We start from the raw sequence: 20,301 nt of genomic DNA, 5'->3' as shown, positions 1-20,301 counted from the left end.
AACTAAATCTGAAAGTGTGGTTCACTTCCCAAAGATAAAGATGGGATCTAAAATTAATTTACTATGCTCTGGGTACTACGCCGGGTAGCTCAGTTGGTTACAGCACTGTCCCAATAGTCTAAGATGCAGATTTGATCCCCGATCAGGGCACATGCAAGAATCAACCAATGAATGCATAAATAAGCGTAACAACAAACGTCCCCCCCCCCTCGTTCTCTGGCCTTCCTCACTCTCTCTAAAATCAATAAATAAAAGTAAATAAGTAAAATTATTTTTACTACAAAGACAATTTAAAATTTAACTTGGTTTTTATTTTATTTTTTAGATGGGGGACAGACAGGAAGGAAGAGAAATGAGAAGCATTAAATCATAGTTGTGGCACCTTAGTTGTTCACTGATTGCTTTCTCATATGTGCCTTGACCAGGATGGGGGGTAGGGCTCCAGCCAAGCCAGTGACCAACCCAGAGACCATTGGGTCATGTCTATAATTCCACACTCAAGCCAGTGACCCCGTGCTCAAGCTGGTGAGCCTGCACTCGAGTCGGTGACCTCAGAGTCCATAGTATCCCAGGCAGACGCTCTAACCATTGCACTACTGCCTGGTCAGGTTAATTAGGTTTTTAAAAATCATACATGTATGTGATTTAAGAACAGCATATCTTACCCAATTCCTTATTTTTAATCACATATTTAAATGTAAACATCACAAAAGGAATTCATTATCTGGGAAAATAATTTTGACCAAATAAAGTATATTTTCATACTTTAAGAAGATAATAGACTGAAATATTATTTTAAAATTGGAGTAATCAGGCAAATTGTGAAACTACTATATACCAGAGAGAACTACAAAGTCAAAAAGGTCCAAAATAAAATAAAGCAAATTAACTTTCTCTTAAGATTTCGGCATTCAAAACATGTTGATCAGTAAGGTTGCTATGAAAAACATCATTAACCTAAGACTACACTAATACACAGTCCACAGTCATTGTATGGTGTTTCTTCTAATTACCATATCCTGAAACATATGGTTAAGTCCAGTTCAGAATTCATTAGTAATCATGAGGCCATTTTTAATTTAGGGTCTACATTTTTCTTAAAAAGAACAGTATGCTTCTAAGGTAACAAAATAGTTTTAAAAATTCTGCAAAGAAAAATCTTGTGGATTTTGGTCTTGGTGTAGCACTGAACACTGTCAGCAGCATTTTGATCTGAGTACGTACTTCTCACTGCCACTGCGAGGGCCGACAGCCCTGACCGTTTTCTGGGTGCGCTGCAGAAGCAGGATGTCTTCTTGTTCCATTTCATCAGTATCCCATCGGCGACAACCCAAAGCTGAACAGATGTACCTCACCTGAAAAGACATAAAATTGGGGGGAAAAATACAACTTATAGGAAACTAGAGCCATTAAAAGAATCTGATTTATTTTTTTAATGAAAAATGTATAAGAAGTACCTAACTACTAAGAGGCATCTAGTAAGTGTCAACTCCTAAAATGAGTTATTTAGAAACATAAAGTAGCAATAATTTTAAGGATTTAGATCATTTTAGTCTTACTTCAAGCATTTCCATGAGACACACAAAAAGAAATAGATAACCAGGTTTGATATCCTAACAGTATCATTAATTAAATTTCAGATGAATTTAAAAAAAGATCAACCTCAGAGTTTCCATATGACAAAAATAGTTGGTTTTTGAAATTTTGAACCTTTTCTAATAGCCGCAACATTTCTAAGTACCACCTTCAAAGCTTCATTAAAAGAAAAAGGAAGACTCTGAGTACAACCCAGACTAAAATCCTCACAGAAAGCAGCCTGCCTGCAGGAATAGCAGAACTCGGCAGAAGGCCCTCAAACCAGAGAACCAGAGGGTCTGGATCCATGCAGCGCCTCCCAGATGAGATAAACCCAGTGGCGAGGAGCACAAGAGCACCTGAGCAAGTGCTACAGCTGACAGTGGGGAGTAGGTAAAGGCTGAGAAAGTCAAGGAAGGGTCAAAGGGTCAAAAGATAATTTCTCTTAAGTCTGTAATCCACACATCAAGATATGAAGGGGTTAAAGGTATTTTTAACTTTCTAAAAAGGATGATTTTAATTAGTTATTCCTAATACTGGATCTATATTACAAGACCAAATCTTAGAAGCAGATTAGGATCATATGCTAAGAGCTAATAATGGACGAAGTCTAGGTTTTAACACCATGACTTTATCGTAAGAAAGAGCTAAGTCAAATCTGATTTTTAAACTTTTTTTTTAAGTTTCTGAACTTTTTACAGTCTCAGTCTTCTTTAATATGAGTGCAAACTTCCTTCTTGGCTACTCTTATTCTGGGATCAAACTAGATAAATGAGGAGTATGATCATCTTTATCAGCATTGTTATTAACCCTTGGAGGTTTCCTCATTTGTCCAAATGGAAAAAAAAATGTAACCGCTGGGAATACTGTGAGGATTGCAAAGTAATGTGCAGTGCACCCGGCAAAGAGTGGAACACACCGTCTTCCTCCAGCTCTCCTGGCTCTGCTGTCTATTGTGCCATCTTGGATAAGTTTAGCCTCTCATAAACGTATTCTCCCCTCCTCCTTTATAGTGCTTTAATTAAAACAAATGATCTCCTTGAGGAAATTTTAATAAACTTGAACCAGTAAAAGTATAGTTTAGGAAATTACTTCTGTCCCTATTCATTCTGATTGCTCCCCAAATGAATCCAACAACCTCATTCACCTTTCCACTGTAGGCACTGAGTCCATATGTAGTGAGAGACTTTCCTCCAACCAAAACCACGTCATCTCCAAATTTATAAGAAGATTCCAGAAGTGATTCAACTGTAAAAGGCACTGTCTCCATGCTCTCACGGTCTCGGTCCCACTGGAAGAGGTCTCCATCCAGAGAAGGAATGATCATCTTATTCCCAAACACCTGAAATAAAAACTGCCTGTTAAAAGGGTCTTCACGGTAGAGGAGTAACTACAGCGGGGTTGAGTATGCTGTGCTCTAGCCCCCATCTCAGCAGCACCGCTCATCCACCAAAAGCAATTCGAGAGAACTGCGGGTCTCTCCAGGGGCCAGTAGGAAGGACTGCAGCAAGGTCCTCTTCATACTCTGTTTGCCAGGAGTCTCCCATAATAACAAGTGAGCTACCCAAAGAGAGTTTTGTGATCAAGTGAGTTCAAGGAGAGGTTACTAAGGGGTGCTTACAGTGATCACTACGCTAGAGAACAAAATGATTTTCTAGTAAGGCAACAGCACAGACGATACTTTCCAGAACAATCACTGTCACAGGCTCAGATCCAAGGAATGCAGGTGACTCACACAGTATCCCATCCTTCCCTGTATTTATTTTCTGAAGTCTGCTATGTGCGAGGAGCCTGGGTAGGAACTAAGCGTACTAAGTTGACACTCAGTTTTCCTTCCTCTTTAACAATGTTTACTAAGGGCCTACTATGTGCCAGGTACTCTTCTGTTGCTTAGGGTAGACCAATGAGCAAAACAAAGGATAATAAAAACATTCACTCTCATTCTGGAGCTCAAATTCTGGTGTCAGCAGACAAACACCATGATGAGTAATTATAGGGGATGTTCTGTGATAAACGCCAGAGAGAAAACAGAACAAAATAAAGAGGGACTGGAAAAACATGCATGTGGAAGGGGGGAGACTGCCATCGAGGAGTTCGGGGCAGACCCTGCTAAGAATGTGGTATCTGAGCTAAACCATGAGAGTTAGCCATGCTTGTTCTGCAGCACAACCTTTACAGAGGCCTTCAGTGTAAGTGTGCCCACCACAAGGAAAGTGAACAGGCCACGGAGGCCAGGGCAGAGGCCAGGGCAGAGGCAGGGGGAAAACACAGAAGGCATGAGATGATGATTATGGCTGACAACAGTGCAGTGTTGAAGGTGGTCAGATCTGGGGAAGGCCAACAGGATCCCTATGTGGACTGAGCAAAGGAAAAGACTTCAGCATGACTCTAATGGTTTTGACCAAGAACGTCTTGTTTCTTGATAGAGAGTATTAGTGTGTGGCATGGTGACATTGGTCCTTTGGCATTTAAGACAATATCAGTTTGATTTATTTTGGCTAATGACAAAACTATTTTCCTGATCATCAGGCTCAGAACTTTGGGAAAAGGGAATAGGAAAGAAGAGTGCGTCTAAAAAAACCCAAAAATAAGACTCCAAACAAACACTGGCCTTAGCTTTTCTTTAAAACAACATTTTACTCCGCACTTCCTCATTCCTTTCCCAGCAGAACTCTCTTTAAAGGTAGACTTACTTGAAAATGCCCCCAATGCCAGTTAGAGTTCTAAAATGGTGCCCAGCTCACATCCCTTCCCATCCCTCAGCTTTGGGCCACACCACTGGGGTTCTAGAGGACAGGCTGGAAAACGCTGTTCTAATCTACTTCTTCCTTTCACTTCCTAGTTCCAAATCTTTGTATATCTGCTTAAACTATTATAATTGTCTCTTTATACCTCTTATCCAGAAATTTCCTCATTCTAACCTCTATCTCACAGATTAATCTCTGGAGTCAGAGTTAAACTTGTTATGACATTACTCAAAAACTTTTAAAGCTATTATTTCTTCTTAAAGTCCCCAAATCCTAAGTCTGACATTCAAAAGTCCTCTAAACATGACCTCAAACAACCTCTTCCTCCTTGTTCCTTACCTTTCCCCACACGGACAGCAATCAGGCACCATTCCTTAATGATGTAATATTTAATGTTACTTTTATTGTTCAATTATTGACAAAACATCAATGTCATTTCTTCTCTCCAGAACACTTTCCTATACCAACATGGCCTGCCACTGAAATTCTATATGAACTTCAAGCTAGCATCACTTATGTTTTTGCTCTGAAATCCAAGAAAATGGTGGTGGTGCACATTTGATGACAAAAATCTTCCCAATCCTTAATACTGTACTTATTACTCTAATTACAAACTGAGACACCATAAACTCTCAAAAATTGCTTGCTGTACCTCTAAGAAATATTTACCAGGTATGCCAATTATTTTACATTTCTTTATACAGTGGCTGTAAACATAATGCACCCAGGCACCAAGTCTTCACAAAAAAATGGATGATCCCAGGATGGGGCAGGGCAGGTACCAGATGAGCCTTTAACGTATTATTATTCTAGAAAGTACAAAAGTAATTTTTTATTTTTATTTTTTGTATTTTTTCGAAGTTAGAAGCGGGGAGGCAGACAGACAGGCTCCTGCATGCATCCAACCAGGATCCACCTGGCATGCCCACCAGGGGGCGATGTTCTGCCCATCTGGGGCATTGCTCTGCTGCGTCCAGAGCCATTTTAGAGCCTGAGGCAGAGGTCATGGAGCCATCCTCAGCGCCCAGGCCAACCCTGCTCCAATGGAGCCTTGGCTGTGGGAAGGAAAGAGAGAGATAGAGAGGAAGGAGAGGGGGAAGGGTAGAGAAGCAGATGGGTGCTTCTCCTGTGTGCCGACTGGGGATCGAACCCAGGACTTCCACACACCAGGCCAATGCTCTACCACTGAGCCAACCAGCCAGGGCCCAGATATAATTTTTAAAAATATAAAAAAATTAAAACAAACAAAAACAATTATGGGAGCATGCTACTGACCACATTTGGAAGAGTTAAGCACCAAAATAATTAAGTACTAAATTATAAAGCATTGAGAAACAAGGAATTTATGACTCCACACTGCTAGCAAACAGATAAAACAAATAATACACAGGGGGTGGGGGGCTGTTACTGCAATAAAACGTCAGGTGTCTACTGGTACACATGAAGGCTGTAATTGGAAAAATCAGCATTTTGCAACCATCACAGTAAAGACTAAATCAGGCAAAAATCAGCAATGGTGTTAGATCTAGGTGAAAATTTTGATGAGAAGCAGGATATTGAAATGGTCTTAGTTACAGGATTTAAAAAAAAAAACTAACCAGTAATTATATAGGGAATAATTCAGACCAGATGACCAAAATTAGTAACATTCCTGAATGAGAGATGTGACACCCTATGGGAGGACACAAAATCACCTGTGCAGTCTCCTTGCCAAGAGTGTACACCTGCATCTAATCACAAGGAAACAGACAAGCACAACTGGAGGAAATAAATGGGCAGGGAGACTGTATTGTTCAAAAATGTCAACTCTATACAAGACAAAGTCTGTGAAAAATCCAGATTAAGAGAGGCTAATATGACAAAGAAATGCACTACACTAGATGCTGTACTGGGATGAAGGATGTTATAAAAGACATTAGGTCAACTGATAAAACTGGAATATGAACAGTAAAGTACGGTTATAAAGTTGTGAGGTTTATAAATTGTACTGTGGTTGTGTAAGAGAATATCTCTGTTAGGAAATACATACGAAGTATTTAGGGATAAAGGGCCATGATGGGTATTTAATTTATTTTCAAGCATTTCAAGAAAAAGAAGTGTGTATAAAGGGTTAGGGGAGAGGAAAGGGAGTGAGGCGCTCAAATGATAAAGCAAATGGAGTCTGGGTAGATAAACCGGGGTAATAAGGGCTGGGTGAGCCACTTTTATTTGGGCAATATTTTGTAGTTTGAAATTATTTCCAAATAAGAGGTTTAAAAAAAAAAAAAAAGGAAAGATACTCAAGAGTTTTGCAGGATCTCTATAATTAAAGCAAAAAGGCTATATCATTAAATCAAGGGTTAATCATAATGCTGAGTATTTAAACATCTCTAATTATTAGTTTTTTAAAATTAATTTTTAATAAACTTTCAAATGACATCAGTAGGTATCCTACCTCACACTATCTGAGAGTTTAAGCATCACGATTTTATTCTTTGCACTCTTACAGGTCTTGATAACAAGATAACAGATTTTACTTTCAAAAAATTTAAGCTTTTCATCTTTTGTAGAATGTCCAATTTGAAGTTGCCACTAAGAGCAGACAGTATATATATTGTTATCACAGTAAATACAATATGTAGTATTTAGCCATATCACCTCCCATTCTTAGTTATATGTGTTAGAAAGTCAAATGTGTATTGTTCTCTATCTTCCATAGTATGTTAGGTAGTCTATATTTTAACTTTTTTAAATTTATTTTTATTCATTTTTAGAGAGGAGAGAGGGAGAGAGAGAGACAGAGAGGAGAGAGAGACAGAGAGAGAAGGGGGGAGGAGCTGGAAGCATCAACTCCCATGTGTGCCTTGACTAGGCAAGTTCAAGGTTTCGAACCGGCGATCTCAGCATTTCCAGGTCGACGCTTTATCCACTGCACCACCACAGGTCAGGCCAGGTAGTCTATATTTTATTTATCAGAACAGTACATTCAAATTATGATGAAGTTAAAAAATAGGTATTTAAGGTTGTGCAGTCCTGTGGACAGCAGCAGTAGTTAAGGTCAAACTGGAAAGGTAGGTGTACATCACTAAAAGGAAGGAGTGGATACGTCTGTAGTAAGAAGATAACAACACACTTATCTACAATTAAAATTATCCCCTACTGTAATAAAAAACACACTTATCTACAATTAAAATTATCCCCTACTGTAATAAAAAACACACTTATCTACAATTAAAAATGTGGTTTAAACAACCAAGATTAAAAATGTGGTTTAAACAACCATTGACCATATTGTGAAAAACTGGCTTATCTGAAAAGTTAAATCTGCAAGAGCAGTAATTAACTCAATGAGAAAAGTAGGAAACCCAAACCAACAAAAGAAAAGCATTATGATTTAATACTGAATCATCATACCATATTTCTGGATTATGACTTTAAAAGTTCACCCTGAAATTACTGCTGTTCGCTAACTGGCCACTTATGAGTCATACACATGGCTGCTAACCTCTGCAGCAGTCTTTCCAGCAGCCTCTGTGAAGACAGATGGTGCTTTTCCTTGAGAGTCACCAGAATTGGTGCATGCATTCAGTTCAGGTAGACAGATGACATCACCCCTCACAAGAGCATTACCTCACCCGCTCAGCATAGGAATGAGTCACCCAGATGGCTAGTTGCAAATCTCTCGGTAGATCAAAATGTAGATTGCTGCAAATTCACATTCCATTGATTTGTCCCAGTAAGCAGCTACCTGTTCTGATTTGCTGCTCTGCATCTCAGACTAATTGTGCAATGTTTCTCCCTTCAAGTTACCCTTGGTTTGAGGGTTCTTTCTCTTATATATATTTTTTTCTGTTCATAATTTTAAAACAAGAGAGTTGTTACACTGACTAGCAAACTGGTAACAAAGATCCAAGGTCTTAATCCATGCAATCACAAAACAGTTTGGTAAAGAAACCAAATTTCTATTTCTGAACAAAATCTAAAATGCATAATGATATTGGTGACACATGTAAATCAGGGATGGCTATTTGAAATTAGAATGTGAAAATAAGAGCTCTTATTTTCAAGTGGTAGAAGCTTCAAAGGAACTTCAACTGGAAAAGTGCAAAAAGAACTATTACTATAATGAATATAACCAGCAAGATAAACAAACATTCCTCTAACTATGAAAAAAAATTTTTCATTTGTTTTTTCCCTCCTTTTCTGTGCAACTACCACCACTACCCACACACCACCCATACATACACTTTTCAGGGTATAAGCAACTTTACAATAACTTACAAAAATATAAAATAAAATAAATATTTTAATAAAGATAAAAATATAATGAACCCATATGCATCATCCAGTTTCAACAATTATTAACATTTTGCTAATTGTTTCAACTGTTCTTCACTCACCTACTCCATACACTTGTTTACTGAAGTATTTTAAAGTAAACCCCAGACAAGTTATTTCATTATAAATATTTCATTGCTGAGAAATAATTATCATGCCAACATTACATATAACAGAATTAAGAATAATTCCTTAACATCATCTAACATTCAACTTCTTCCGATTGCCTCAAAGATATATTATACAACTGGTGTGCTCCAACAACAAATTCAAACTGTACATATCACAATTTGATTCTTTTTTCCCTTAAGAGCCCCTTCTACACCCTTCCTCATGCACTGACCTACCTGAGAAACCCGATTTAGTAATCCCACAGAATGTCCCTCAGGCTGGGTTCTGCATGTCATTTAACTTGTTCCTTTATCCCCTGTATTTGCTGAAAAGTGTGATCATCCCTGGAGCTTTAATCTGATGCAGGTTTGATTTTTTGACAAAACCACTCCCTAGATGATGCTGTAAACTTCCTATTATATTAGAAGTCAGCAAAGTATAGCTCGTGGGCCAAAACCAACCAACCAACCAGCTGCATGTTTTGGTAAACAAAATGTTGTTGTAGCACAGTCACACTCGTTCCTTTATGTCAGGGGTCCCCAAACTTTTTACACAGGGGGCCAGTTCACTGTCCCTCAGACCGTTGGATGGCCGGACTATAAAAAAAACTATGAACAAATCCCGATGCACACTGCACATATCTTATTTTAAAGTAAAAAAACCAAAATGGGAACAAATACAATATTTAAAATAAAGAACAAGTAAATTTAAATCAACAAACTGACCAGTATTTCAATGGGAACTATGGGCCTGCTTTTGGCTAATGAGATGGTCAATGTCCGGTTCCATATTTGTCACTGCTAGCCGTAACAAGTGATATGACACGCTTCTGGAGCCGTGATGTGTGCGTCCCGCGTCACCGGAAGTAGTACTGTATATGAGCGACGCCGCGCTTTGCAGCGCATACAGTACTCCAGGAGCACAGGATGTTCCTCTCACTGACCACCAATGAAAGAGGTGTCCCTTCTGGAAGTGTGGTGGGGGCCGGATAAATGGCCTCAGGGGGCCGCATGTGGCCCGCGGGCCATAGTTTGGGGACCCCTGCTTTATGTGTTGTCTATGACTGCTCTCCTACTGTACCTACCAAGGGTGTGTGGTCCACAGAGCCCAAGATAGTTACTATGTAACCAGTACTGAGGTTCAAGTAATTTAACAACCGGTTCTCTGCCCTAATGACCGTTCTAAGTATAAAAATATATATACCAAAATGTAGTTTATTATTTCATGCATTTAATACTTAAATAAGAACAATAAAAGAGGTACATAGTCCTGGCCGGTTGGCTCAGTGGTAGAGTGTCGGCCTGGCGTGTAGAAGTCCCGGGTTTGATTCTCGGCCAGGGCACACAGAAGTGCCCATCTGCTTCTCCACCCTTTTCCCTCTCCTTTCTCTGTCTCTCTCTTCCCCTCTTGCAGCCAAGGCTCCATTGGAGCAAAGTTGGCCCGGACGCTGAGGATGGCTCCATGGCCTCCGCCTCAGGCACTAGAATAGCTCCTGTTGAAACAGAGCAACGCCCCAGAAGGGCAGAGCATTGCCCCCTGGTGGGCATGCCAGGTGGATTCTGATGGGGCATATGTGGGATTCTGTCTCTCTGCCTCTCTGCTTCTCACTTCAGAAAAATACAAAAAAGGAGGTACACAAACTAGATTATAAGAGTTTAAAAATATTAATGAAAAAATATATAGTAAATAATACCTGACAAAAAAAATAAAGCTGTTATTTAAGATATTTCCATATTGCTTCTTAATTGGTGTCCTCACTTGCAAATTTTTTCACCTACAGACGAAATGAACATTACTACAGGTGCTTAGAATACGCTGTTGTGCAGATGAACGTTAAAAAATAGTAAGGAATGTAAATTCGTGATCTCTACATTGGGCGGCTGCCCAAGCACCTACCTTAGAGAGAACCCTGATTACAAGTGCCATTTGAATAACCAGTTCACCAAACTCAACAAAAAATTAGGTATCGGTTCTACCAAACCACTGCAAATTGGATGAATCCCACCTCTGTATCTAGCCCTTTATAGAAAAGTGTGCCAGCTCCTGAGTTATGTCCTATTCATCATTATCAATAAGCGGATTCAAGGGAGTTACCCCCATCCCTGTGTGTCCCATAAACTTTTCACCATTTTAGTATCAATTGATGATTACTAGTTCAATGAAGGGAATAAAATGATTTCTAATTCTATCATTCTTTCTCCTTTTATGAGCTAGAATTTTTCTATAAAGAAACTTTCCCTCATTCAGCTTTGGAAGCTGGGGTTTGCATTTTCTCAAGTAGTGGCTCCAACACTTTCCTTTTTCCTTTTTTTTTCCTCCTTTCTCCTTTCTCCTTTCCTTTCCTTTCTCTCCTTTCCCTTCCTTCCTTCCTTCCTTCCTTTTCTCTCTCTCCCCTCCCTCCCTCCCTCCCTCCCTCCCTCCCTCCCTCTCTCTCTCTCTCTCTCTCTCTCTCTCTCTCTCTCTTTCTTTCTTTCTTTCTTTCTTTCTTTCTTTCTTTCTTTCTTTCTTTCTGTAAGAGGAGGGGAGATAGAAAGACAGGCTCCATAAGCACCCCGCTGGGATCCACCTGGAAACACCCATCTGGGGCCGACACTCAAATCAGCTGAGCTATCCCCAGTGCCCGGGTCCAATGCTCAACCTCAAGCCACTGGCTGTGAGAGGGGAAGAGGGAGAAAAGGGGGAGAGGGAGGGGAGAGAAGCAGATGGTTGTTTCTCTTGTGTGTCCTGACAGGGAATTGAACCTGGGACATCTGCATGCCAGGACGATGCTCTATCCACTGACCCAACCAGCTAGGGCCTCTTATTTCAGTTATTTTTACTTTCTACTTTTTTTAGTCTGAGTGAAGTATTTGCACTATAAGCCAATTATCTCTAATTGAGGAAACAGTTATATTTATAAGCATTTATAAGATAATCATAAAACATGCTATCTATATAATATCTTTGAGTAATTATTCTTGATAAACACATTAAGAATTATAATTACTAGGAAAGGAAACAATACATTGGTAATTACTGAGATCATTTAAAAAAATGAAATATTGGAAAGAAAGCAAAAAGTAAGTCCAAATATCTCAGGTTAAATCTCACATTTACTACATCGAAAAAATTTCTGAACCATTTTGAGTCTAAATTTTCTCAGATAAAAAATAGGGGTTAATAAGAATATTTATTTATAAGGCAATGTTAATGATTAAGTAAGAATGGATTTCTATTACTTGGCAAACTGTAAAGTATTAATCAAATAATAGTTGCTATGTCGATGTACTAATCCAGGGCTGCTATTTTGAACCTCAAATGTAATTCCTGTGTGTGTGCGTGTGTGTAGTATATATACCTGTGTGTACATATATATATTTATATATATTTATACACACACACACACACACACACATATACATACAGTATGTCCGTAAAGTCATGGTGCACTTTTGACCGGTCACAGGAAAGCAACAAAAGATGATAGAAATGTGAAATCTGCACCAAATAAAAGGAAAACTCTCCCAGTTTCATACCTATTCAATGCAGTTTGATGTGGGCTCATGCACAGATTTTTTAGGGCTCCTTAGATAGCTACCCCGTATAGCCTCTAAAGACTCATCACTGACTGATGGCCTACCAGAACGGGGTTTCTCCACCAAACTGCCGGTTTCCTTCAACTGTTTATCCCACAAAGTAATGTTATTCCTATGTGGTGGCGCTTCATTATAAACGTGCAGATATTCACGTTGCACTTTGGTAACGGATTTGAATTTAGCGAGCCACAGAACACACTGAACTTTCCTCTGTACTGTTCACATCTCGACTGGCATGGCCATGGGCTGCTCCACTGTATATGTGGTGTTACGTCATCATCTGCACATGCGCACATGCTGCCACATCATCCTACAGAAACTGGGAGGGTTTTCCTTTTATTTGATGCAGATTTCACATTTTTATTGTCTTTTGTTGCTTTCCTGTGACTGGTTAAAAGTGCACCATGACTTTACGGACACACTGTAAATACTTATAAAGAAAAAATATTAAAAATAAAATATATAAATTCATCATAATCCTTCCTTTATTTTCTATAAGTAAACTTGTAAACTTCAGAAAATAACTATGGTTCATTAACAACAAATTTTATAAATTTCAAAAGAAGCTTTTAGAATTCAAATAGCTGCTCCAAAAGTAATTCCGAGGAGTAAAACGCTTAACCCTGCCATTTCTGTTATTCCTTCCCCAACCCTGGATTCCACCATACCCACATAAAAACAAAGCCACAAAACTAAACACAGAGGAATTCAGTATAAAAATTAAATATATCAAACTGTCACCAGTCACTGATCTACCAGAAATCTCAATCTGCCCTAAATTCTCCTTTGACTATAATATATTCTGAAGGATCGTAAAAGTCTTTATCTAGCACAAAAATAAGCAAAATTAAGGAAAGTTAACAGGCATATTTTTGTATATTTCAATTCTTCAAAAATGACACATTATGTGTAGAACATAAAATGATAACTCTTAATAAATCAAAATGAGCAACTGACCAGACTACTAGAAGCCAGAATTGACTATTTGTAAATTTTTTTTTAAAGTTCCAACACTTGTGTTGAAAAAATTATTGTCTTATTTCCCTGAAAACATTTTAATTACCATGATGGGGAGCATAAAAGAAGCTTATTTGCTAAAAGAAAAATGTTCCTGGGAAATCCAAACTCAAAGACTAAGGAAGATGATCTAATGTAAGTGCTTACAAGATCTTTCAGTAGATCTGAATATTAGTTGGAGAAATCATCCCGTGTGACATGCTTAATAGCAAATGTAGATTTAAAATAAAAATAAAGGAGAAGAAAAAACAAATCACCAAGTGATTTAGTATGGCATTAAATATCCTCAGAAATTGTTCATTAATGCGCAAGAGGAGTGAGACCAAGAAGGTAACTTTCATTCTTTCTTTCCTTAACCTACAGTCAACCTATAGGTTAACCAAACAGCTCAAGGAAAATTACCAGACTACCGTAACTTTGTCAGCATAAGCATACTTTTCACATTCATCATGCAAAACATGGATTTCAGGAAATATCTCTGGTGCCTGACCTGTGTTGGCACAGTGGATAAAGCATCGACCGGGAATGCTGAGGTCACCAGTTTGAAACCCTGGTCTAGCTTGGTGAAGGCACCTATGGGAGCTGATGCTTCCTGCTCCTCCCCTTTTCTCTCTTTCTCTCTCTCTCTCCTCTCTCTAAAAATGAATAAAATCTAAAAAAAAGAAGTATCTCTGAAAAAAAAAAGAAACTATGTCTGCCTTTACTTAGACTAATACAGACTCATGAAGTACATAAACAATGTAGAAAGGAAGTCCATTTCTTAAAAAATAGGGTCAAATCAATTTCTCACTTAGCAACACACATGCTGGAATAAACTGGTTTGGTTCACAGCATTGCTTTCAGCCATGGTAAGGAAGTAGTAAAACAAAACTGAAAGCACTGATTCATTCCTACAATTAAAAGAAAAGCCATTACCCTACGCAATTACTGAAATACTTGCCTGCTACACGCTTGACAGTGACTTTTCACAATAAACCACCATCTTAGATGACACAACCAGGCTGAAAAGGAGCTACTTTATGTACAAATGAAAAACTGCAAAAGGACCAGACATCTTTCAGTGCAAGTCTGGGAATCTTTCAAAGAGATTACAGATCTTCCCTTAATAAAACAACACTAAATGGGCCTACTAATGGGCTCTGTGAACCATGAACAAGTAAGTGTGAAAAGCGTACTCTTTCCAAAGGCCACCTCTGAAGGCCTGTGGTAATGAAGGCAGTCTGATGCCAGCAGGAGGTCATAGGTCGGAGAGCTTCAGATGCAAGGCTGTTTGTTTCTGCACCTGTCTAAAATAGAAAGTGTCCCTTGGGGAGGAACATGCCAAAAATAAAACAAAACCCCAAACTCTAACTATAGACCTATTACAGAGTTGTTTGCTCTTTTAAGAGTGGAAAAAAAGGGCATTTTAACAAAAAACCGAAACAAAACAAATACCTCTCTAAATAAAGATAAAGATACTCATCTAAGGACAAACTAGTTACATACGCACAATTATAATACACATTCTAAATAAATATAAGAAAGGTTTTTGTATTTGTGAATGTATTCTAAGACATAGAGAAGTAAAGAGCTCATGGATATTACCTCTACTAAAATTTGGTAAAGTGTAGTCCAAATGCCAACCAGAGACCCCAAAGAAAAACAATGCTGGTATATTACAAAACAAAATAAGACTTAAGACACAACAAGGAACAACAGCCAAATCCCCTTAATGCATTTTCAAGTTGAATATGCATATAAATTACCGAAGGAAAGCAAATTAGGTTTCAGCTCAGGTGGTCCTTCTGAAAATTAAAAACAAAATTCTTCACTATTAAAAGTACTAGGTTTAGAAACTAGGGCACATCTGTTAAAACTAACAGAGTACACCTTAGGTCAGTGATTTTCAATCTTTTTCATGCTGTGGCACAAATTAATTACTAAAATTCTATAGCACACCAAGAAAAAGAATAATTTATATTTTTTGCTGATCTGACAAAAAAATATATAGGTATAATTTTGATTCATTCACACCAGATGAGTATTGTTGTGTTGACTATTGTCATTTTATTTGACAATCTAAGGGAAAAGAGGTCAGTGCCCCTTATTAAATAGTCAGGTATTGCATGTTTTAAAAATTCTTGCTGCACACTGGTTGAAAATCAGTGCCATAGTATTATCATTTATTCTAATGTGTGCACGCACACACAACATTTAGCTTGGTTTATATCAGTGTTCTTTTGAGGAAGTTTGCAAGTACCTAGTTAAGAGGAAAGAATGGCAAACCAGATAGATCAGTATAGCAAGACAATTCAGCCTTCCTACAGTATACAATTCACTTTAAATATAATGTAAAATACTTGTTTTTGTTTTTTTTTTCATTTTTCTGAAGCTGGAAACAGGGAGAGACAGTCAGACAGACTCCCACATGCGCCCGACCGGGATCCACCCGGTACGCCCACCATAGGGCGAAGCTCTGCCCACCAGGGGGCGATGCTCTGCCCATCCTGGGCGTCGCCATGTTGCGACCAGAGCCACTCTAGCGCCTGAGGCAGAGGCCCCAGCGCCCGGGCCATCTTTGCTCCAATGGAGCCTCGGCTGCAGGAGGGGAAGAGATAAACAGAGAGGAAAGCGCAGCGGAGGGGTGGAGAAGCAAATGGGCGCTTCTCCTATGTGCCCTGGCCGGAATCGAACCCGGGTCCTCCGCACGCTAGGCCGACGCTCTACCGCTGAGCCAACCGGCCAGGGCTTTAAAATACTTGTTTTTAACAGAACCATCAGTCTCTGTCATTCCCTGGGAACTTACTTTTATTGACATGATCAAAACACCACTAAAGGAACATAACATACTATGCATATGCCTTTTGGATCAAAAACATTAGGACAACATCAGAGCAGACCAGGAAGCAATGAGATATTCACGCACCTAATGGTAGTTTCTAATGAATTTGTATTTTATTTGTTAAAGAATTTTATATGTAATAAAAAGGAAAGTTCCAAAATTCCTCTAAAAACTGTAATTTATTTGGATGTTTTATGTATTTAATGGTACCTGATTCCTGAAGTTAGAAAAATCTTTAGAGATTTAGTTCAATCCCATAATTTTACAGAGGAAATTAAACATTAATTTAGCCAGGTTTAAGTCAGTCATTGAAAGAATCACATTATGGGGGTAGAAAGAGACTTTGCTTAGAGTGGGGGGAGGGGGTTAGGCAGCCATGATATGGTGGTGTTATATTGAGTTATATACTTAAAACATGTCAACTCAATGAATTACAAAAATAAATTAAAAAAAAAAAAGAATCACACGAGAACTCAAGCTCCTGAGACCCAGTCCCTCCTCTACAATATCACACAGCCTAAAAGGTTCCGACACTGCTTTGACTTTCTTATTCAAGCAAAAGTAGCCTTCCTTTCTTTACAACTCTTTCCCATCAAATGCTGGGCTTCAGAGAAAGTTAACCATTTTTCACAAAAAGTTACAGACCTTCCTAAAATATTTATCAGATGCACTGAAATATTCCTCTCTGCATCTAATTCAAAACATTCCAAATAGCAGTTTTGATCCTCTTTCTGTGATATTTTGTCCAACTTCTGAACACAAATTGCAGATGCCAAGCAGCATACACATTGCTGAATAACAGATGACCCCAGTTCACAATACATTCCTCTCCTTGTTAACATGTTTATTGTAAAGCCAGTGGCCACGGCCACAGCCACAGCCACGGTCACAGCCGCCTGGCACATGCAGGTTCCCATTAGATTAGGGTGGATGGTAATGAAACTGTGGAGCCAAGAACTGGTGGGCCATTTCTTTATTCTAGCTCACACAGGTGGGCGAGTCAATACACAAAGCAGGAAACACTTCCCTTTCCATTCAGGGCTCCCAAAGCCACTGACTCATCTGAGTTTTCCTAGAATCAAAGCCCACACTAGTTCAGCAGAGCTCACAAAGCCCCTCACTTCTGTTTCCCTCAGCATGTCTCCATCTTGGCTGCCTGCCTCCTCTGCAACCCACGTGGCCTCTTCTAAAATGGCCTCCTAGATCTTCCACTTAAAACTTTACAGCAGGACAATCCCTCCTCCAGCACACATTAGCATAAACAAGCCCCTTCCCAAGCATGAAGGTAATTAAACAGTATTACCTGGGCAACGCAATCACATGATCAGCGGCCATTTTTAACAATAAAACTGAGCAAACCCCAAAAATACAGATTCCACAAACCTATTTGCCCAACATTTATGATCTTACAAATCTTCTTATAATTTTCATTATATACTAGTCAGCAATTTTCAAAGTGTGGTCTGTTGGACACTTGAAGAGATGCCAAAGGTCAAATAGTTTTAATATTAAGGTGTCATTTGTCTTCTTACTGTGGTGACTTCTGTATAGAGAGTGTAAAAGCAGTGTGATTAAACTGCTGGTGCCGGCCCTGGCCGGTTGGCTCAGCGGTAGAGCGTCAGCCTGGCGTGTGGGGGACCCGGGTTCAATTCCCAGCCAGGGCACATAGGAGAAGTGCCCATTTGCTTCTCCACCCCCACCCTCCTTCCTCTCTGTCTCTCTCTTCCCCTCCCGCAGCCAAGGCTCCATTGGAGCAAGGATGGCCCGGGCGCTGGGGATGGCTCCTTGGCCTCTGCCCCAGGCGCTAGAGTGGCTCTGGTCTCAGCAGAGCGACCCCCCAGAGGGGCAGAGCATCGCCCCCTGGTGGGCAGAGCTTCGCCCCTGGTGGGCGTGCCCGGTGGATCCCGGTCGGGCGCATGCGGGAGTCTGTCTGACTGTCTCTCCCCGTTTCCAGCTTCAGGAAAAAAAAAAAAAAAAAAAAAAAAAAAAAAGCCCTGGCCGGTTGGCTCAGCGGTAGAGCGTCGGCCTAGCGTGCGGAGGACCCGGGTTCGATTCCCGCCCAGGGCACACAGGAGAAGCGCCCATTTGCTTCTCCACCCCTCCGACGCGCTTTCCTCTCTGTCTCTCTCTTCCCCTCCTGCAGCCAAGGCTCCATTGGAGCAAAGATGGCCCGGGCGCTGGGGATGGCTCTGTGGCCTCTGCCTCAGGCGCTAGAGTGGCTCTGGTCGCAACATGGCGACGCCCAGGATGGGCAGATTATCACCCCCTGGTGGGGAGAGCGTCGCCCCATGGTGGGCGTGCCGGGTGGATCCCGGTCGCATGCGGGAGTCTGTCTGACTGTCTCTCCCCATTTCCAGCTTCAGAAAAAAAAAAAAAAACCTGCTGGTGCCTTAGCCCAAATCAAGCCCATCCTTGTATCCTTCACTGACATACACTCACAGCAAAAAAGAGACAAAAAAGTAGTTTCATTCAAGAATGTTCTGGCCTGGCCGGGCGGTGGTGCAGTGGATAGAGTGTCGGACTGGGATGTGGAGGACTCAGGTTCAAGACCCCGAGATCGCCAGCTTGAGCACAGGCTCACCTGGTTTGAGCCAAAGCTCACCAGCTTGGACCCTCCAAGGTCGCTGGCTTGAGCAAGGGGTCACTCGGTCTGCTGTAGCCTCCTGGTCAAGGCACATATGAGAAAGCAATCAATGAACAACTAAGGAGCTGCAACAAAGAATTGGTGCTTCTCATCTCTCTGCGTTCCTGTCTGTCTGTCCCTATCTGTCCCTCTCTCTGACTCTCGCTCTGTCTCAGTAAAAAGAAGAGAGAAAAGAGGAAAGGAAAAAAATAAAGAATGTTCTGAAGAAGCAATAAAAAATGAATAACTGCATTAAGCTGTGACCAAAATACATATATTTTACTATCCTACACAACTGACTAGGAGTCTGCATCAAGCACTGTGCCACAATAAGCACATCCTGAGGAAATCACTCGTGTGACTTTTATTTTTTCTTTTAATTTTTATTTATTGATTTTAGCCAGAGAGGAAGGAGGGTAGGGAGGCTAAGAGAGAGAGAGAGACAGGAACATCAATCTGTTCCCATATGTGCTTTGACTGGGGATCAAACTGGCAACCTCTGAGCTTTGGGCTGATACTCGAACCAATGGAGCTATTCAGCCAGGGGTGACTGACTTTTGAGCTGGACTAGCAACTTTGTTCACAGAGTTCAGTTTTCACTTGAAAAATTGACAGAAAAACTACGGTTATGAGATTTAACTGTTTTGCATTTTCTCAAAAACAAAGTGAATCATTTCAAAGAAAACATTTGTGATAAAATTCAAGGTTTTTTTGTTTTTTGTTTTTTTCTTTTTTTATAGAGACAGAGAGAGAGTCAGAGAGAGGGATAGACAGGGACAGACAGACAGGAACGGAGAGATGAGAAGCATCAATCATTAGTTTTTCTTTGAGCATTGTGACACCTTAATTGTTCATTGATTGCCTTCTCATATGTGCCTTGACCGCGGGCCTTCAGCAGACCAAGTAACCACTCGCTCGAGCCAGCGACCTTGGGTCCAAGCTGGTGAGCTTTTGCTCAAACCAGATAAGCCCGTGCTCAAGCTGGCGACCTCAGGGTCTTGAACCTGGGTCCTCAGCATCCCAGTCCAACGCTCTATCCACTGTGCCACTGCCTGATCAGGCGATAAAATTTAAGTTTTAACAAAAACTACAATTTTGGAAAACCTGTATCTACTAATGTGAGCTTGACAGTTTCCCAGTCCTTAAAGATTTTTCTGATGAGATCAGTAGTGAGAGTAAAAAATTTGATTTTTAAAATATTCTGTGAGAAAATATGTTAACATTAAAAAGATCTTTGTAACACAGTAAATCAATATTTTTCTAAATGATTGTAGAAAAGCATGCAAGAGTAAGAGGCAAGACAGATGTTAACACAATACAAAATGTTCATTACTAAGGTTTCAGAGTCCACAGTACAACTAATTTTTAGGAAACTTTCACTATTTTGATAAGAGTATCAAAAAAAAAAAGGCCAAAATCAACTGAAAAGGATACTTTAATACTACTCCCATTTCCAACTATATACCTATGTTTCTGGATTTTCTTTTCTTTTTTTTTTCTTTTCTATTTTTCTGA

At 39.9% G+C, this 20,301-nt stretch overlaps 1 protein-coding gene across 1 annotated transcript in view; it reads right to left on the bottom strand.

The window, feature by feature from the left end:
• EIF2AK3 (eukaryotic translation initiation factor 2 alpha kinase 3) overlaps nucleotides 1-20,301 on the bottom strand; it is an 87,628-nt gene that overhangs the window by 39,395 nt on the left and 27,932 nt on the right. The window contains exons 3-4 of the mRNA XM_066268540.1: nucleotides 2,723-2,917; nucleotides 1,225-1,355 (exon numbers count right to left, since the gene is read on the bottom strand). Of these exons, the coding sequence (XP_066124637.1) occupies nucleotides 1,225-1,355; nucleotides 2,723-2,917 (326 nt within the window). The remainder of the gene's footprint in view (nucleotides 1-1,224; nucleotides 1,356-2,722; nucleotides 2,918-20,301) is intronic.

Source organism: Saccopteryx bilineata, chromosome 3 (genome assembly GCF_036850765.1).
Source record: "Saccopteryx bilineata isolate mSacBil1 chromosome 3, mSacBil1_pri_phased_curated, whole genome shotgun sequence".
NCBI lineage: Eukaryota > Metazoa > Chordata > Mammalia > Chiroptera > Emballonuridae > Saccopteryx > Saccopteryx bilineata.
The sequence above is the reverse complement of the archived record's forward strand: the minus strand, read 5'-3'. Positions and strand labels throughout refer to the sequence as shown.